Source organism: Paralichthys olivaceus, chromosome 13 (assembly GCF_024713975.1).
Source record: "Paralichthys olivaceus isolate ysfri-2021 chromosome 13, ASM2471397v2, whole genome shotgun sequence".
NCBI lineage: Eukaryota > Metazoa > Chordata > Actinopteri > Pleuronectiformes > Paralichthyidae > Paralichthys > Paralichthys olivaceus.
The window spans coordinates 8,804,423-8,819,169 of record NC_091105.1 but is presented as its reverse complement, the minus strand read 5'-3'; the positions used below and the strand labels follow the sequence as shown (position 1 = coordinate 8,819,169).

At 43.3% G+C, this 14,747-nt stretch overlaps 3 protein-coding genes across 4 annotated transcripts; 1 reads left to right on the top strand and 2 right to left on the bottom strand.

Moving 5' to 3' along the window:
- The first annotated feature begins 886 nt into the window (after positions 1-886).
- Positions 887-4,026, top strand: mfap5 (microfibril associated protein 5). Its single transcript, XM_020093136.2, has 7 exons — positions 887-1,037; positions 1,960-2,034; positions 2,146-2,178; positions 2,311-2,346; positions 2,480-2,567; positions 3,337-3,410; positions 3,493-4,026. Exons 1-7 carry the CDS (start codon positions 902-904, stop codon positions 3,603-3,605), a joined length of 555 nt encoding a protein of 184 aa, XP_019948695.2. The 5' UTR covers positions 887-901; the 3' UTR covers positions 3,606-4,026.
- Positions 4,027-4,639: 613 nt separating this feature from the next.
- Positions 4,640-10,166, bottom strand: LOC109633320 (adaptin ear-binding coat-associated protein 1-like). 2 transcript variants are annotated; one of them, XM_020093105.2, is made up of 7 exons: positions 9,941-10,166; positions 8,822-8,922; positions 8,292-8,396; positions 7,975-8,056; positions 7,743-7,851; positions 7,327-7,474; positions 4,640-6,254 (listed from the first exon to the last, which is right to left on the bottom strand). In XM_020093105.2, the coding sequence occupies exons 1-7, from the start codon at positions 10,039-10,041 to the stop codon at positions 6,142-6,144; spliced, it is 759 nt and encodes a 252-aa protein (XP_019948664.1). In that variant the 5' UTR covers positions 10,042-10,166; the 3' UTR covers positions 4,640-6,141. The 2 variants fall into 2 exon arrangements, with proteins under 2 accessions (XP_019948664.1, XP_019948665.1); XM_020093106.2 differs by having other exon boundaries at positions 7,340-7,474; positions 9,941-10,122.
- A 645-nt stretch (positions 10,167-10,811) lies between these two features.
- aicda (activation-induced cytidine deaminase) lies at positions 10,812-14,286 on the bottom strand. Its single transcript, XM_069537044.1, has 5 exons — positions 12,598-14,286; positions 11,836-12,001; positions 11,421-11,703; positions 11,159-11,274; positions 10,812-11,056 (listed from the first exon to the last, which is right to left on the bottom strand). Exons 1-5 carry the CDS (start codon positions 12,852-12,854, stop codon positions 11,006-11,008), a joined length of 873 nt encoding a protein of 290 aa, XP_069393145.1. The 5' UTR covers positions 12,855-14,286; the 3' UTR covers positions 10,812-11,005.
- Positions 14,287-14,747: the final 461 nt, after the last annotated feature.

Genomic DNA, 14,747 nt, shown 5'->3' with positions numbered 1-14,747 from the left:
ATTAAATTGATAATAATACAATGAGTAAAAAAAATGAAGTTAATCCTCATATCTTTGCTGCTGAAACCAAATCATGTTTTGTGCTTAATGAATGACATCACGATTAACTGATAGCTTAAAGTTTGAAAAAAAACGAATTGACTAATTAATTATCGAACGAAACATTTCAAAAGCAACTTACAAACAAACTACAGTAGCTGTAAAATATGTAAATCATTCATGTTCAGGATGTGAAACACAAGACTGAGGGAGGTGAAACCAGGTGAAACAACTCTCACTGCAAATCTATCCTGGACCACTTTATTCTATTAGTACTGAAATTAGTCACATCTGTCTAACTCAGCTTAGAGGCGCCTGAGAGCAAAACAAAGCCAATTAAATCAATTCAAATCCAAATGATATCCCATTGTTTGGTCTATAAATCCATTTTGATTGTGTGTCTGTTGGGGATTAGTCTCTGAGTGCACTGCCCCACCTGCTGGTTATATTAAGTAATGCAGAAGTCAAATTTGAGGCCCACTGTTGAGAGGTTGGATATAAGATTAAATTGGTGATGGTTGGAAATTAAACACTCTTATAATAATATATTCATACACTTTCAAATGTTCTGATTTGTGTTTTCTTGCACAAAAAAGACGTTGCTGTTATTTTAATAAATAGAACTGATTAATACTTTGACCGAAACATGTTTGCAGAGTCTTCTAACACTCGTGGTCCTCCTCATTGTGATGTTTAGCATGGATGAGATGAACTGGTTTTTATGTGGATGATGTTTTGATGTGTTCAGGGGTGAAACACTAGCATGCAATTAAAACTGGGGTCTTATAAAATCCAGGATACCGGACATCAGGTTGTGTTGGCAGACATGGTCTGGGAAGAAAAAAAGAAAAGCTAGACAACGATGCTCGGAAGGAGGACTGGGAAAGAGGAGGGAGAGGAGGAGGAGGAGGAGGAGGGAGGAAGAGAGGGAAGGAGGGGAAAGAGGAGAAGACAAAAGATTCATAAAACTAAACGAGTTGTGGACGACACCAAAAGTTGTGAGTACAAGTTGTATATTATATTTCTTTTTCCTGATTTTGATTTTGAGGGACTAGTGATTTTACTGGTAATGATCTACAGATTAGATGAAACATGATATGTAAGCGTGAACGCATTGTAGTCACTTTTAATTAGTATTTTTATGTGATGTGTGGTGGTATGCAGAGTTCAGTAAGTTCACTGAGCAGTGGGGAATATGTCACTCTCACAAACAAGTCAACAGAGCCAAACCAGGACTTTCCAGCATTTTATTTTCACTAATTGCAAATGCATGACTCTGGCATTATTGCTGCTTGTGACAAAGCTGTCATGCTTGCACTGGCTGGTGATGATCGTACGCTTGGATTGCAGTAATGTGTTCTATGAAAAGAAATCTGGAGAAGAATGTGCGACTGTAACAGAGGAGGGGTGGCGGGGCTGCTCAAACAGGGCACAAAAAAACACATTCTTTAGAGAGAACTCACGTCTTGGACTCCAAAGTTACACTGACACATCACAAGAGGAATGATGCAGGGTGGGAGTGGAGAGAGGGAAGGAGAGAGAGAGAGGAAGAAAAACACATTTCCAGAAGCAAAAAGTAAAATGTTTTCAAAGTGTCTGATTTGTCGCAAACTTTAAATCCAGTCGCTCCATGCAAACCTCTAATTACCAGAATGTACAGTTGAAAATATTATTCCACAGCTAAATGACATCAGCCACTCTTCTATATACACGATGACAACTTGTCCCAAAACACAGCACCGCCTTCTGTGTGCTTAGCTGGAGCCGAACTGCAGGGAAAACATTACAGTGACCTGGAATGTTGGGAGCATTTATATATGCACGAGGATTAAAGGAAACATAAACAGCAAACGAGAGAATATTGAACAGTTCCACTCTGTGAAATCATCCTGACTCTTTTCCCTCCTCGCTTTCCTCCAGCTCGTAAAGCGCACCTCTTACAAGTTGAAGGAATGGGCAGCCATCCAGTGGTCCTGCTCCTCTGCAGTTTCCATGGTAACGCCGCCAAACAGAACACACAAATCATCTTGTTTAATTACGGTTGAGTCGCTGCGTGTTTGTTTTTGTGCTGCGAAACACTCCCCTCATGTGGTTTCTGTTCCACAGTGCTCACAGCTGTAGCCCAAACCCAGCAGTCTGGTAATGCTCCGCTCTTGCACGAGTCGCACGTTTAGACGGGGGGACGAGTTGTGGTGCATATGACATGTGTCAGTCTGTGAGTCATCGACGTGGGCCACTGGTAACATGTGTGTTTTCTCTGCTTGTTTCTAGAGACCACTGAGGCCCCCAGAGGCATCCTGCCAGCCAGTGAGTGACCTCTGAGCAGCCTCTCAGGAGGCCGTCTGCAGCTCTTGGCACAAATACTCTAGTGCAGGTTTTTGCTGTGCTTCGTGTTGCTGTTATGATTTACACAGTTTCAAAGCATCTCCTGTCTCTGCAGATTGCAGGGAGGAGATGTATCCATGCACCAGGATGTACTCGGTTCACAAGCCCGTCAAGAGATGCGTTGGTGGTCTTTGTTTCTACAGGTGATTTGCAAATTTTCAGTTTTCACAAATACAGTATAATCGTATTTAATTGAAGTATGTTTCCAGCTGTTTTTTATAAGAGCACAATAAAGACTGTGTGTACTCAGGACTATTTCTGTTTCTCAGACCCTTTGCTCAAAGGATGTGGAGATACTGCACCAGAATGTGAAAATGCTCCATTTCATACAATTGTATTCATGTCAAAGTCTATTTTTGAAGTAATGTAAATGGTAATTGGACTGTTTTTATACAGATCTTTCTCAGTCTTATCGATCACTCAAACTGCTTTACAGTACAAGTCGCATTCGCCCATTCACACACACTGATTCATTCACTGGCATCAGAGGCAATTTAGGGTTCAGCTCTGCCAAAGGACACTTTAGAGGTGCCAGGGATCGAACCACCGGTCTTCTAATTAGTGGACGACCCTCTCTCTCTCTCTCCTGGGACACGTTACTAATGCATAAATACACCATCGGAATGTTAACGGTGAATCCACTCTCTCTATCGATGGTCAGTTTTATAAGATTTTATAAGATGATGTGGTTTCTTATATGAAATCATAAGTTGAAAATGAATAATAAAATATTAAATAAAAAGTGTGAAAGAACTAAAACACTTTGAGTTCAAGTACCTCAAAATTTTAACTGTATGGTACTTGTGTAAAAGTACTTAACCACAGGGAAATCTCAACCCTACAAGGTACAGTCAGTGTATCTATATCAGGTGAGACGCAGAACACTCATGTTTGATCCTGTTTGTGATGCAGCCTCCCTCGTGTTTACGTCATCAACAAAGAGATCTGCATGAGGACGGTGTGCCAGCAGGACGAGTATTTGAAAGGTGAGACTCACCATGCATGACACGTCAGGGTGCATGAGCGTACAGACATAAGAAACCTCTTTGTGTCTTTTGCACTCTGCAGCTGAACTGTGCCGAGAGCTGTCCGGATGGCCCAGACGCTTTGAGAGGTCATCTAATAGGAAACCCTGTCGCAATCGCCGTAGCAACCCCAAAACCTGGGCAAACAAGGCCTGATGGGCCCGGGGATGACGAGGTGACCACCGGTGGGGATGGAGCCCCTTGGACACACAAACCAGGGGCGTTGTTATAAAAACACCATAAATTCACTGCTCAACACCCGTGGGTCACTCTCTCTCTCTCTCTCTCTCTCTCTCTCTCTCTCACACACACACACACGTGCTGAGTCATATCTATGTTTATGTATTAGTCTTTTAATTGTGTGTGAATACTGAAGGTGTGCTCATTTCATCTGTGTATTGTTGGACACAGATCATGTCTTCCATGGTTTACGACCCATTTAAGGTACTGTAGTTATGGGCCTATAGCAGCACTGAGTCATCGAACAAAGACAGACCCACTCTGTTGTGGAATGTAGGGCACTCACTGACAATCAAGTATTATGTGCACTATTGTATCCAATAAAATATCACTACTACTTTATTTGTTCAATTATTCTTTCTTATTTTAATTTTTGAGGAATGAGAAGTATCGTCCTGCAACTGTATGCATCTGCCAACCAGTGCTTCCAACATAAATCTATTTCCAAAGTCACACGAGCCACTGAAATCTAATCAGCTCATCTTTGAGTCCAAGTCACAACTGGTCAAAGTTTGAACAAATTCCTTGGAGGCAGATTTGAGATTTTATGTTCAAGAGGACAAAAACATGTTGTGAGGCCACTGTGACCTTGACCTTAGACCACTGAGGCATTTCTAAATCTATTTGTTCATTAGGGAAAAGGGTTTTTTCTGGGGTCACAGTGACCTTGACCTTTGAACACCAAATTCTAATCAGGTCACCATCGAAGAAATTTCCTCAAGGTTTTGCTGAAATGTTGCATTCACAAGACCACACACGTGTTTCTAAGGCCAGAGTGACCTCATGTTCAGCCACCAAATTCTAATCAGTTCATCGTTGAGTCACACTGAACGTTTGTACCGACTTGAAGAAATTCCCTCAAGGCGTTCTTGAGATATCGTGTTCACAAGAATAGGACACATGGACCGACAGACTGGCTGTCATGGAAACATAAAAACAATAAACAAAAGTTATGGTCATTAAATGATACCTTTATGTTTTTCTTTGCATATTCAATTCCATATACATCTCCATACACATATACAGTTTAAATAACAAGTAACGCTTGGAAGAAATGCATATAATTTGAACAGTAAACAAACACTGACAAACACTGTTAGGGCTTCACACTCACACACTCTCTGTGCGCTCCTGTCAACATCCACCATCACACCACTGGCCACTGCACACCTGTCACAACACGTGTGTGTATCTGTGATATCAATGTAACATGAACCAATCTCCTGATACATAACAATATCACAACAAAACACGGCATCGAACATCGACTGACTTGGTCCCACGTTGCGTTTGTCTGCATCAGAGAAGCGTTTATAGCATTAGATCTGAACATGGGGCTGAAGCTAAAACTTGTTTGTACAGAGCAACATGCTGCGTTTGAGCTCTACAACCTGCTCACCTTCTCATGGAGAATGAAGGAGGTAAAGCCCTTCGGGGCAGTGCTGAAACACAGACCTATTCATTGAGGAGGAAAGAGGTCGTGACACAGATGACTCACCAGTCACAGCTTTAACAGCTGTGCTGAGTGGAGATGACATAACACGGACTAAATCATCTCTGTTCCAGCTTGAGGCGAAGATAAAAGCACTTGATGCCTCCGTCTCTCTGTGCTGATTTTACAGATAAAACAATTCACACAAAACTCATCTCCAGTGATATTTATGATCAAAAGCTGCATCTTCTCTCAAATGATGCTCCAGAGCCACCCAGGCCCACCAGAGAGTGCTAGAGAGCACATCTACTCAGGTTTCCTTCAAGTAAAATCATTTAGTGGTAAACTTCACAATAACCTAAGTCTATTATTAGATAATTCCCTGCCTTTAATATGGACTATACATTAGTAACTACCGAGACAGACCGGACTGTCAGTCAGTGCATATATTCAGTCCCACTGCTGGAGACTTGATGAGAAGCTACACTACGGACAGTTGACAACACAAATGGCAATACTTACAAACTAGTGACAATATATACATTTAAAATAAATTATTTCTGTACATAAAATTCATTCATAATTGTATTTTATTAGTATTCGTTTTCAGATTTTTTCTGATTATGTCTCCCTTGATCATATTTCTATAGTGTATACTCTTGTGTAAATAAAACACTTTAAGGAAAAGGGCAAAGGCAGAAATCTAAAGGAAACTAGAGAGCTAGACTGAATACACAGACAGAGCGAGGAAACAAGAGCCCCAACAAGGACGATGGAAGTTGGTTGCAAGGTGACCAATCATCTAAATGTGCTTTGAGGGGGTAATAATCCTGGCGTATCTCAGGCTAAACCAAGGCTTTGAGAAACTGAATTCAAATAAGCACAGACAGAGGGGTTACCCTGCTTGGCAGGGACAGATACGGGACCCCAAATAACGGGGAAAACAAAGTTGCAAAAACTGCTGCATAAATTTACAGAGAGTTACAGTAAGGGAGGGAGAAAAAAGGAGTGAATATCTCCTCACTTTGGGGATACGGAGTCAAAGTCTCCCCACAGGTCAGAGCTGGATGTGGAGGTCGGGTTGGGTGGAGCCACTGAGTTGGAGTTACTGGAGTCCAGGTCTAGCAAGAAACCTGTTAGTTAAAAAATAAAACAAAACAGAGATATAATCCACCTGTGCAATAATTAGAATTACTATTTGTTAATATATATAAACAAATGCATGTATTTAGGTATAATATAAAGTCAGAAATGTATTTGGAGACAATCCAAATATAAAACCTGTGTATCTTATCTGGCATCTAGCCTGGCTGAGAGAGGCCCAGGTAACATCCTGAAATCAGGACGTTATCAATGCAAAGTAATTGCTGCTGAATTTAATTAATGTTTTTCAATGCTTTAAACATTGAACCACATGCCACCTCCTTTGTATTCAGATGGCTGCAGTGAATCTCTCAGATATGCATCTGCACACCTCAGCAAAGAAAACAGAAGCACAGTGCACCGCAAGATAGAGATACAACCATTTTCATTTCTAGAAGATCAATCATGAGGTGTGAAAGCATCTCTACTACACAGGGCCAGAGAGAAGCCAGGCAACAATCTTTTTAAAAGGGACATTTTAGTCTGTGTTTTACAACAGGAGTCTATGTGTCATGGTATTCCTAACATTGCACTCACCACCTTTGTTGTAAAGACTGTGGATACAAGCGCACCGTCGGAAACAGCTTTAACTGACCTCAACGAGGCCAAAGAAATAAAATGTTTCATCAAAGAAATAACTTTCCTCTGCTTCATATTCACCATTTACACAAACTTTCATTCCATATGACTTCATGACCCACTGAAAATGACACGGTTGTGCCAAGCTACAACAACCTGCAGGTCAAACATGGCAGTAAAACACTGATATATTGGGGTAATAATGTTCAATGCTAACCACTGAGGGCTGAGCTTTTTCCAGCAGTGCTCTCAGTAACAATGTTATTCTTACCAATGGATGTGTTGGCCAAACCTATGATTTGAATTTAACCAGATCTGGATGATGATCTGTGATGTTGACACACATGCATTATTTGTAACACTCATCAGAAAGCTTTTGGATTCACTATGTCTGAGCATGCATAGACAAAAAAACACCTGATGGCGTGCGATTAGGCGGGTGACCTCTTCATGTCTCCGTTCTCTACGGTTATAATTACCTACCCGTGTCACTTACTCCAGCAGACTGTTGTGTATTGTGATTGGTGGATCTCGATGACGGCGGTGGTGCTAGCTTTCCCCCGGGTGGAGGTGGAAGGAGCCCGATGCCACCGGAACTCTGCGGACGAGACCTGTCCTTCTTTTTGGATTGCTAAAGAAAGTACAAAAAACACAAGTGGGTGAGCGTGTGTGAGGTTTGCACTTTGGATATAATAGAATACAACAGATACTAAATGGTTTTTAGTTTAGAACCTGATTTTGGATTTATTCTCAACTGTCAATAAGCATTGTGGTTTGGTGGTTTGACAAAGATACACTTCAACAGTAGTAAACTCCTTTGAAAAGATGTGACACCAAACTAAAAGCAATTGTACTGTTTCGCTAATGTCCAAGTACCAGTTATATGAAAATAAAGTCACCCCGATATTGAGAGTGATGGTCTGTCCCTCTTTAAAGCCCAGGTCCAGTTTGGGAGTGGTGTCTGGAGCCTGCGCCTGCTTGGTGAATTCATCTTCCTGTTTCACCCACCTGGAAGAAACCAGGGAGAAGCACAGACATGCAAAAAGATCAAAGAGGTATAAAAGAGTAGATAAAACTCATTCACTGTTGAATGAGTCATGATTCGTGACACGCTATGGAGCAGCTGCATACTTAAAGTGGTCCTGAAGTGCAACGTTAAAGTCAAAGGCGTCGCCTCGGTCTCCAAATCCAATGCCTATGAATGCACTGCGGCCTGAAACGAAGACGCCAGACAAGGGTTAGAGCTGCATGCTGGAACAAACAAGAAACTAATCCTAACAGTTTGTTATGATAATGCCTCCACGACAATAAACATTTCCCATGATTTGGTGCTCAGCTAAATAATGGTGCATCTCTGCCCCTGCACCAAACCATTCAAACATGCTCTCCTCTCAAATTTGAGCAGGTTTACAAAATATTTATGGCTGAGCAACAAACACTTCACCCACCATTGTCATCTTGGATGCGGAGCACGAAATAACGACTTGAGTCACTAACTGTTTCCACTGTGATCCCAGGGTACTCCTCCACCGGCGCCTGGGCAAACAATTCCCCTGTAGAACACATGAAAAGAAACACACTAATATGCATTATCCATCTTGGAGAATAGTCCAGAGGGAAGTGGGATCATGAAGAACCATTTACAGCTTAAGATATTAAATAGGAGCAGAAACTGTGTGGTTTTGGTGGATTCTGGAAAATGGATCAATCTTACAATATTAAAATCCCATTAAAAATAAGGTTCAAGCAAAAGAAAACAGGCGTGTTTAGTCCCCAATGCTCCAATAGAGACAGAGAGAGATTATCGTCCCGCTGGCTTTAAAAGAAATCGCATGCTTGGATGTGGGCTGGGTCACCTTGGAAGAGATGAGTAACAGAGAGAGGGAGCGATGGCGACCAGAGGAGACTACACAGTGAAATGATTTACAACAGCGGCAGTGCCAGTAAACAACGGCCCTGTCCTGTCTGCGCCTCTCACCAGAGATTTTGTCTTCCAGTTTCACATAGGCCACTTTGCCCCGGGCCGTCACACGCATGCGTCCCGTCCAGTCAGGAGCATCCAGCTTCCAATCGGCAGCCCTGGGACACACACATAAACATACACATATAAACACACACACACACACACACACAATGGCATTCAGGGGGACAGTGTGGTAGGTGAGCTGGTGACAGCAGCTTATTGATGTGGACGTGGAGAGGCAAGAACAACAGGAAGTAGGGAGGTAAATGTGTGTTTTGCGTGCATGTGCGTAATTGTTGTGATTCATCCTATACACACTGTCATCGTATTCCTGAGCGAACAAAACGTGACTGAAGCGTCAGACGGGCCTTCCAACGAGACCTTAGGCCGAAATATTACATCATCGGCCTTACCCCCCTGTACATATGGTCACTGGTTAACCAATAGTGTGTCTCGTCCCGGGGGGACTGTGGGCCTGTGCTACTGTTTGGTTTGAGTGATGTCCACTCACATGCAGCTGCAGGACGGAGCAGCCAATGAGAGAAAGGCCAAACAATCCCAACGTCTAATAAACAAATCTCCTGCATCATGGTCACTTCACGAAAACAGAATGGGAAAAACACACAGCAGCCAAAAATAAATAAACAATACTGCAGCACGCATTTCCACGTCTGGGCCCGAAGCACCGTCAACCCGGCTGAAGTGCCCTTGAGCAAGGCAGCTGCAGGGACTCTCTGCCTGCAGCCAGTGAGACTCTATTTGAAAATAAAGGGAGATTTCCTGTAAAATATATTTTGACTAAATCACTGTTTCCTCTCGGATGTGCTATTGGATGGAGGCACGTAAACACAGGGACAGTGACGCGCGGAGGCAGCCGATCCTCAGCCCCGCTGGTGCAGGTGCAACCCCCCGCAGCGAGTCGCCTGTTTCCCATCGTGACCTTGTAAACACCGTGAAAAACCTCCAGCTCTCGAACAGCCCGTTGCGTGAGGCTGCGTGAGGCTGCGTGATTAGGGGATGAGCTCGGGAGGTAAATCGCCGGGATGACTGCTCCCAGCTCCCGGATGCTGGGTGAGGAAGGTCCCCCAGTCAGGCCGCCGCCCTCCCACCGGCCCCCGCGGCCCACAGCCTCACCTGATGGCCCGGTTCGATGCCCTCGGTGGGATTCGGTACACGTTGACTTCGGGTTTGACACAGAGGACGGACTCGTACTCGCTCTGACCCTCGGTCGCCATCTTGACTCAGTCGGTGTGTGTGCGGCCGCTGCTGCTGCTGGTGACGGGGAGCGGCGCGTCCGTGAGGCGTGAGCGGCACCGAGACCGTAATACCCGATGTGTGCGCGCACAACCAGGCTGGAGATCCAGTGATGAACTGAAAGTTTCAGTGTGAAAGATTTAGATGAGAGGATCTAATGGCAGGAAATGAATATAAAATAATCCTGGTGATGATTTTACTTGTGTGTTTCATCTAAATGATAGGAGTTGTTGTTTTCTTTACTCTAGAATGGGCCCTTTAGATTTAAATACTTTGTATTTACATCTGGAGCAGGTCCTCTTTATGGAGGCCTCCATGTTTTTTACAGTCGTCCACACTGGACCAAATAAACCCCTCTTGATTTTGTATGACAACTGAAGCTATGGTTCTCCTTCATGTTTGGAAGCGGGGAGGGTGAGTGGTCTTGAGAATCACCGGTGAAATGATTTTTAATAAATCAAATACAGCTTTATCACCAGTTGAAAATAGTTTTGATATTGATTGTAACAAAAGATTTAAGATAAAACATGCAAATATAAATATTGTAGTCAGCTTCTGATTTTCTCTGACTTCATCAATTTGATGAAACATGTGCAGCTAAAAGTCACAATGCATGTCAATACAAAAACAGGCGGCAAATGTTTCCAGGGGAACCAAAAAAGTGATGAACCTGGGTGTAGTTCAATGCTTTGTGAAGTTATTGAAGTCTGCTACTCGTCAGTGGTGATGGAACATCAACAGTATCACAATATTTCATTGTGTATTCTTTTATTTCACATGAAAATAATGCTACAGAAACTACAAGCAGCAGCTGCCCAATGTTTAAAGCCTTGCTACAATTTCTCAGTTTAAAAAAAATCTCAGTTTAATTGTTGTAGTGATGGACCATGTGTTTTCACCATAGACACAGTCGAATTGATCATATGGTAACAGGTCAGTTATGTTTCACAATCCGAGGAGTTTGAAGGCATCTCTAAAATCTTCTGTTTCACGTGGCTGAGAAAGAAAATAAGAAACCTCATGAGAATCTTAAGCACATCATCACTCATTTGACCAAATCATGCCGGCTGAAGATCAGTGCAGTATTAATTCTTCCACCTGGAGGACGCGCTCAAGTTGTCTGGTCAGACGAACAGAGTTTTGGTGCAGCTCATTCCAGGCCTTGAAGCTGCTGCGCTTACGAGCCACAAAGGTGTGCCAGCAATAGAAGAAGTCTGGAGGGAAAGAAAACAAACATTGTAATAGACAACATCCATAAAGTGAAGGAAAAGTTGCATTTTAAGTTGCTGGTTTAATCTTCCATACATGTCTGGCCCAGATTCATATATATATCAGCTCTGGTTTGTCGTTATGCCTCCACCTTTGTAACTCATGACTGTGATGTGCACTCCAGCTTTTTTCAGCATTCTCAGGCCCTCTCTTTCTTCACTGTCTTCCATGTCACAGAAATAAAGGCGAGAGACGAAGATCCTGAGGCGGAGGTTGGGCGTCTGACTGAGGAACTGGGCCAGTTTGGCGGAGCATTTGGCACAGGGAGACCAGGAGCAGAACCAGGTGATGGAGTAACTGAGCCTCTTCTCTCCAGCAGGTCCATACCCCCACAAACCAGGGCACAGGGCTCCCAGAAACCGCAGAAACAGCATCTGTGGTGAAAGTGGACAAGATAATGAAGAGCATAATCATTCTTTACTTCCTTTTGTTATGTTCAGCCCCTCCGGGGAACAGGACCACTTTACAGGATATGCTCCACAGATTTTCACCTACAGTATTTTTACCTCTACATGGCAGCCACTGCGATTGCGGAGGTGTCCAAAATCAAAGGTCAAGGAGTTTGGGCCCACTCGCCTCTTCACTACAAAGCAGAGGTAGGTCTCATTCCGGCCCCTCGCCCAGCGCACATTCTTGTAATGGAAGATGAACTTTTTGGGGGGCAAAAGCACACTGAGACAAAGAGAGACACCGTGCACATTAGTGCATGGTGGTTTATAGTTAGCACTGAGAGTGAAAGGCAGATAGAGTAGTGCAGATAGTACAGCTTACATTATTAGTCAGTTGTACAGTCGTGCACGTGTGATTTTGTGCCAGGAAACACTGAGACGAATGCAATTAATTGTTAAGTTCCTACAGTTAACACACTGCTATTCAGATGACTCACATGAAATCATGTTTTAATTAAGTAAGTTAGAACAATAAACAAATGTAAAACCTGTGGTTAACCTGATGTAAGTGAAGGACAGTCAGAAGACGGTTCACATTCACTGCTCTCGCTCTCACTTTCACAACTTTGAGTGAAAGCAGGACAGTTCGTTAATACGGAAACCTTCATTTATATTGTAGTATCACAAGTTACTCTAGTTTCTTCGACATGTATTTCCACTGCAGATTACCTGATATTAGAATCAAAGGCAAAAGTATTCATGAAAAATTATTCAATATATAATTTTATTTATTTAATTAGTTTGCATGTGCAGTCTGTATGAACATGCAACATAAATGCAAATGCAAAGTATTAGTAGAAAATACCCATTATTACTCACCTGTCTAACTTTGTGATCATTTTGAAAGACGCGCTTCCCACTGCCAGTCGCTGGTAATGAATGGAGGTAAATGAAAAAGAATGAAAGTGTGTATGTATTTGTGTGTAATTGTGTGTGTGTGTGTGTGTGTGTGTGTGTGTGTGTGTGTGTGTGTGTGTGTGTGTGTGTGTGTGCGTGCGTGTGTGTGTGTGTGTGTGTGTGTGTGATGAAGGGTTAAAGGGAGGGAACTGAGAACATATACCCCTAAACATAAACATCCTGCACACTACAGAGCAGCTTCTGGTTGGACGGATTGATTTTTCAAAGTAAGTTCAGGGGCGTGATAGAAAAGAGATGATAGATGCATCGTCTTGCTGCAAACAATTAAAGCTACAAATGAATTACTCATCTTTCAATTATTCTTTTAAGGACACTGTGGTTTTTATGTCCTTTCTCTTTGGAATTACCATTAGTTTACATAATGGCTAAAGTGAAACCATTCTTTTGGTAGAAGGCCTTAAAGGAAATTTTTTTGGTTAAACATTGCACAACACAGATTTTGCACAACAATCTGAGTGACCACACGTTAGAGGAGCGTTTGACGTGATTTGTAACCTTTGGAGTTTTTCACAGACGTCACTAAACTCTGCCAACTGGCTGAAACTTTCCAAACACTTGAGACTCATCCAGTCACCGGCCCTTTCACTTTAGTTTTCCTTCATAATGAAGAAAGAACTCCCAGATACCTTCTCACATTGATGTAGAGGGATCTGCACCGCTCCTTGCTGCTATTCACCCACCTCACCTATCAAGCTCACCACCTCTCTGAGCCCCAAGGTCTGGTGGAGCCATAGGCGTTCCCAGACCTCAGAGGCCCTGACACCTCCTTTGTCCTCTGATCTGGGTTTTCCCAAACTGTGTCAGGCTGGGAGCAGAACTGTCATCGACCTCCCTCGCCTTACGTGTCTGTTTAACTGTCCGGCCAGCTGACCGACCACAGTGTGTGGATAAATCTCACTCATAAGCCTTTGAACCATCAGCTGCTGTCATCCGCCCTCGCCAAATGAGGATGTCTATTATTTTGCTCTCGTCTTTTCTTCTCTCTGCCTGTTTTAGCTCTGGCCCAGTCTGCTCTCTCAGTGGTACTGCATGCAGGCACTCTGCTTTCCCATGACTCCCCTCACCCTCTCATGCACTCTGTGGTTTGGGGAATTCACCGTTTCCCAGGGTGGCTGTTTTTGGAGCTCATCTGTGCGTGTATGTGCTACATGTGCGTTAGCCATCTGTACGAGGATGCCATTAACGCAGTCTATATGTTGTACATCATCTGGAACAAATTCATTTAATTTATCCTATGATTGTGTATGTGTGTCTGTATGCCCAGAACAACCTCACATCATATCGCATTACTCTGACAGTGCACTAAGCCTAATGTCTCTGCACATTTGATCTTGTGTGCATGTCTTTTCCCGACTTCAAGAGGCTGATCAAATGCCAAACTGTATGAAACCACTTCCCACCCAACTCTCTTGGTTTGACCACAGCTGACCAAGGTCATCTCACAGTCACACATGGACACTCACGTGCACTACCACCCCTCTTGTGCACTGTGCGTGTGTGGTGCAGTTCGGTACGGCCAGACATGGCTGTGCATTTAACCCGTAGTCAGGGGCAGAAACCGGGTGTAGGAAATGCCAAGTCATACTTTCCGAAACCCACCCGCCCACACCCTGTACACACACGCGCACACACACACACTTACACACAGCCATAACGTGCAGACACACAAGACCACAGTCACAAACAGACTTTCTTTCCAGTGTGTGAACTCACATCTGTTTCCTGACAACAATAATAGCTACAGATCAGGCGGGTAGAGGCCCAGCTAACAGGTGTCTGCTCATGAAGAAACAACCTGGTGATGACCAAGAAGTGTCACAAGCAAAAATACAGCTTTTACAAGTTGAAAATGGCCTGACCACACACTTAGTTGTGCATGTAACAACACTGATGTGTTACAGCTCAGCTTTTTCATCCAAGTTAATTAGAGGACAGTGATTTTCCACTACAGCTTTGCACGGTCATGAGCTACAGCAGTAAAGTATAAGCTTCTATTTGTCTTTGCATCAGGTGAGATATGCCTCCATTCCCACACACTTTAACAGTGTACA

Coding starts and splice junctions, on each gene's coding strand:
- mfap5 (XM_020093136.2), top strand. CDS start 902: ATGCTCGGAAGGAGGACTGGGAAAGAGGAGGGAGAGGAGGAGGAGGAG. Junction 1,038..1,959: donor TGTGGACGACACCAAAAGTT/GTGAGTACAAGT, acceptor GCTTTCCTCCAG/CTCGTAAAGCGCACCTCTTA. Junction 2,347..2,479: donor CAGAGGCATCCTGCCAGCCA/GTGAGTGACCTC, acceptor CTGTCTCTGCAG/ATTGCAGGGAGGAGATGTAT.
- aicda (XM_069537044.1), bottom strand. CDS start 12,854: ATGTTTATGTTTAGGGGTATATGTTCTCAGTTCCCTCCCTTTAACCCT. Junction 11,275..11,420: donor CACAGTCATGAGTTACAAAG/GTGGAGGCATAA, acceptor CTTTCCCTCCAG/ACTTCTTCTATTGCTGGCAC. Junction 11,057..11,158: donor AACTTGAGCGCGTCCTCCAG/GTGGAAGAATTA, acceptor TTTCTTTCTCAG/CCACGTGAAACAGAAGATTT.
- LOC109633320 (XM_020093105.2), bottom strand. CDS start 10,041: ATGGCGACCGAGGGTCAGAGCGAGTACGAGTCCGTCCTCTGTGTCAAA. Junction 8,057..8,291: donor CCGCATCCAAGATGACAATG/GTGGGTGAAGTG, acceptor TCTTCGTTTCAG/GCCGCAGTGCATTCATAGGC. Junction 7,475..7,742: donor CCATCACTCTCAATATCGGG/GTGACTTTATTT, acceptor TACTTTCTTTAG/CAATCCAAAAAGAAGGACAG.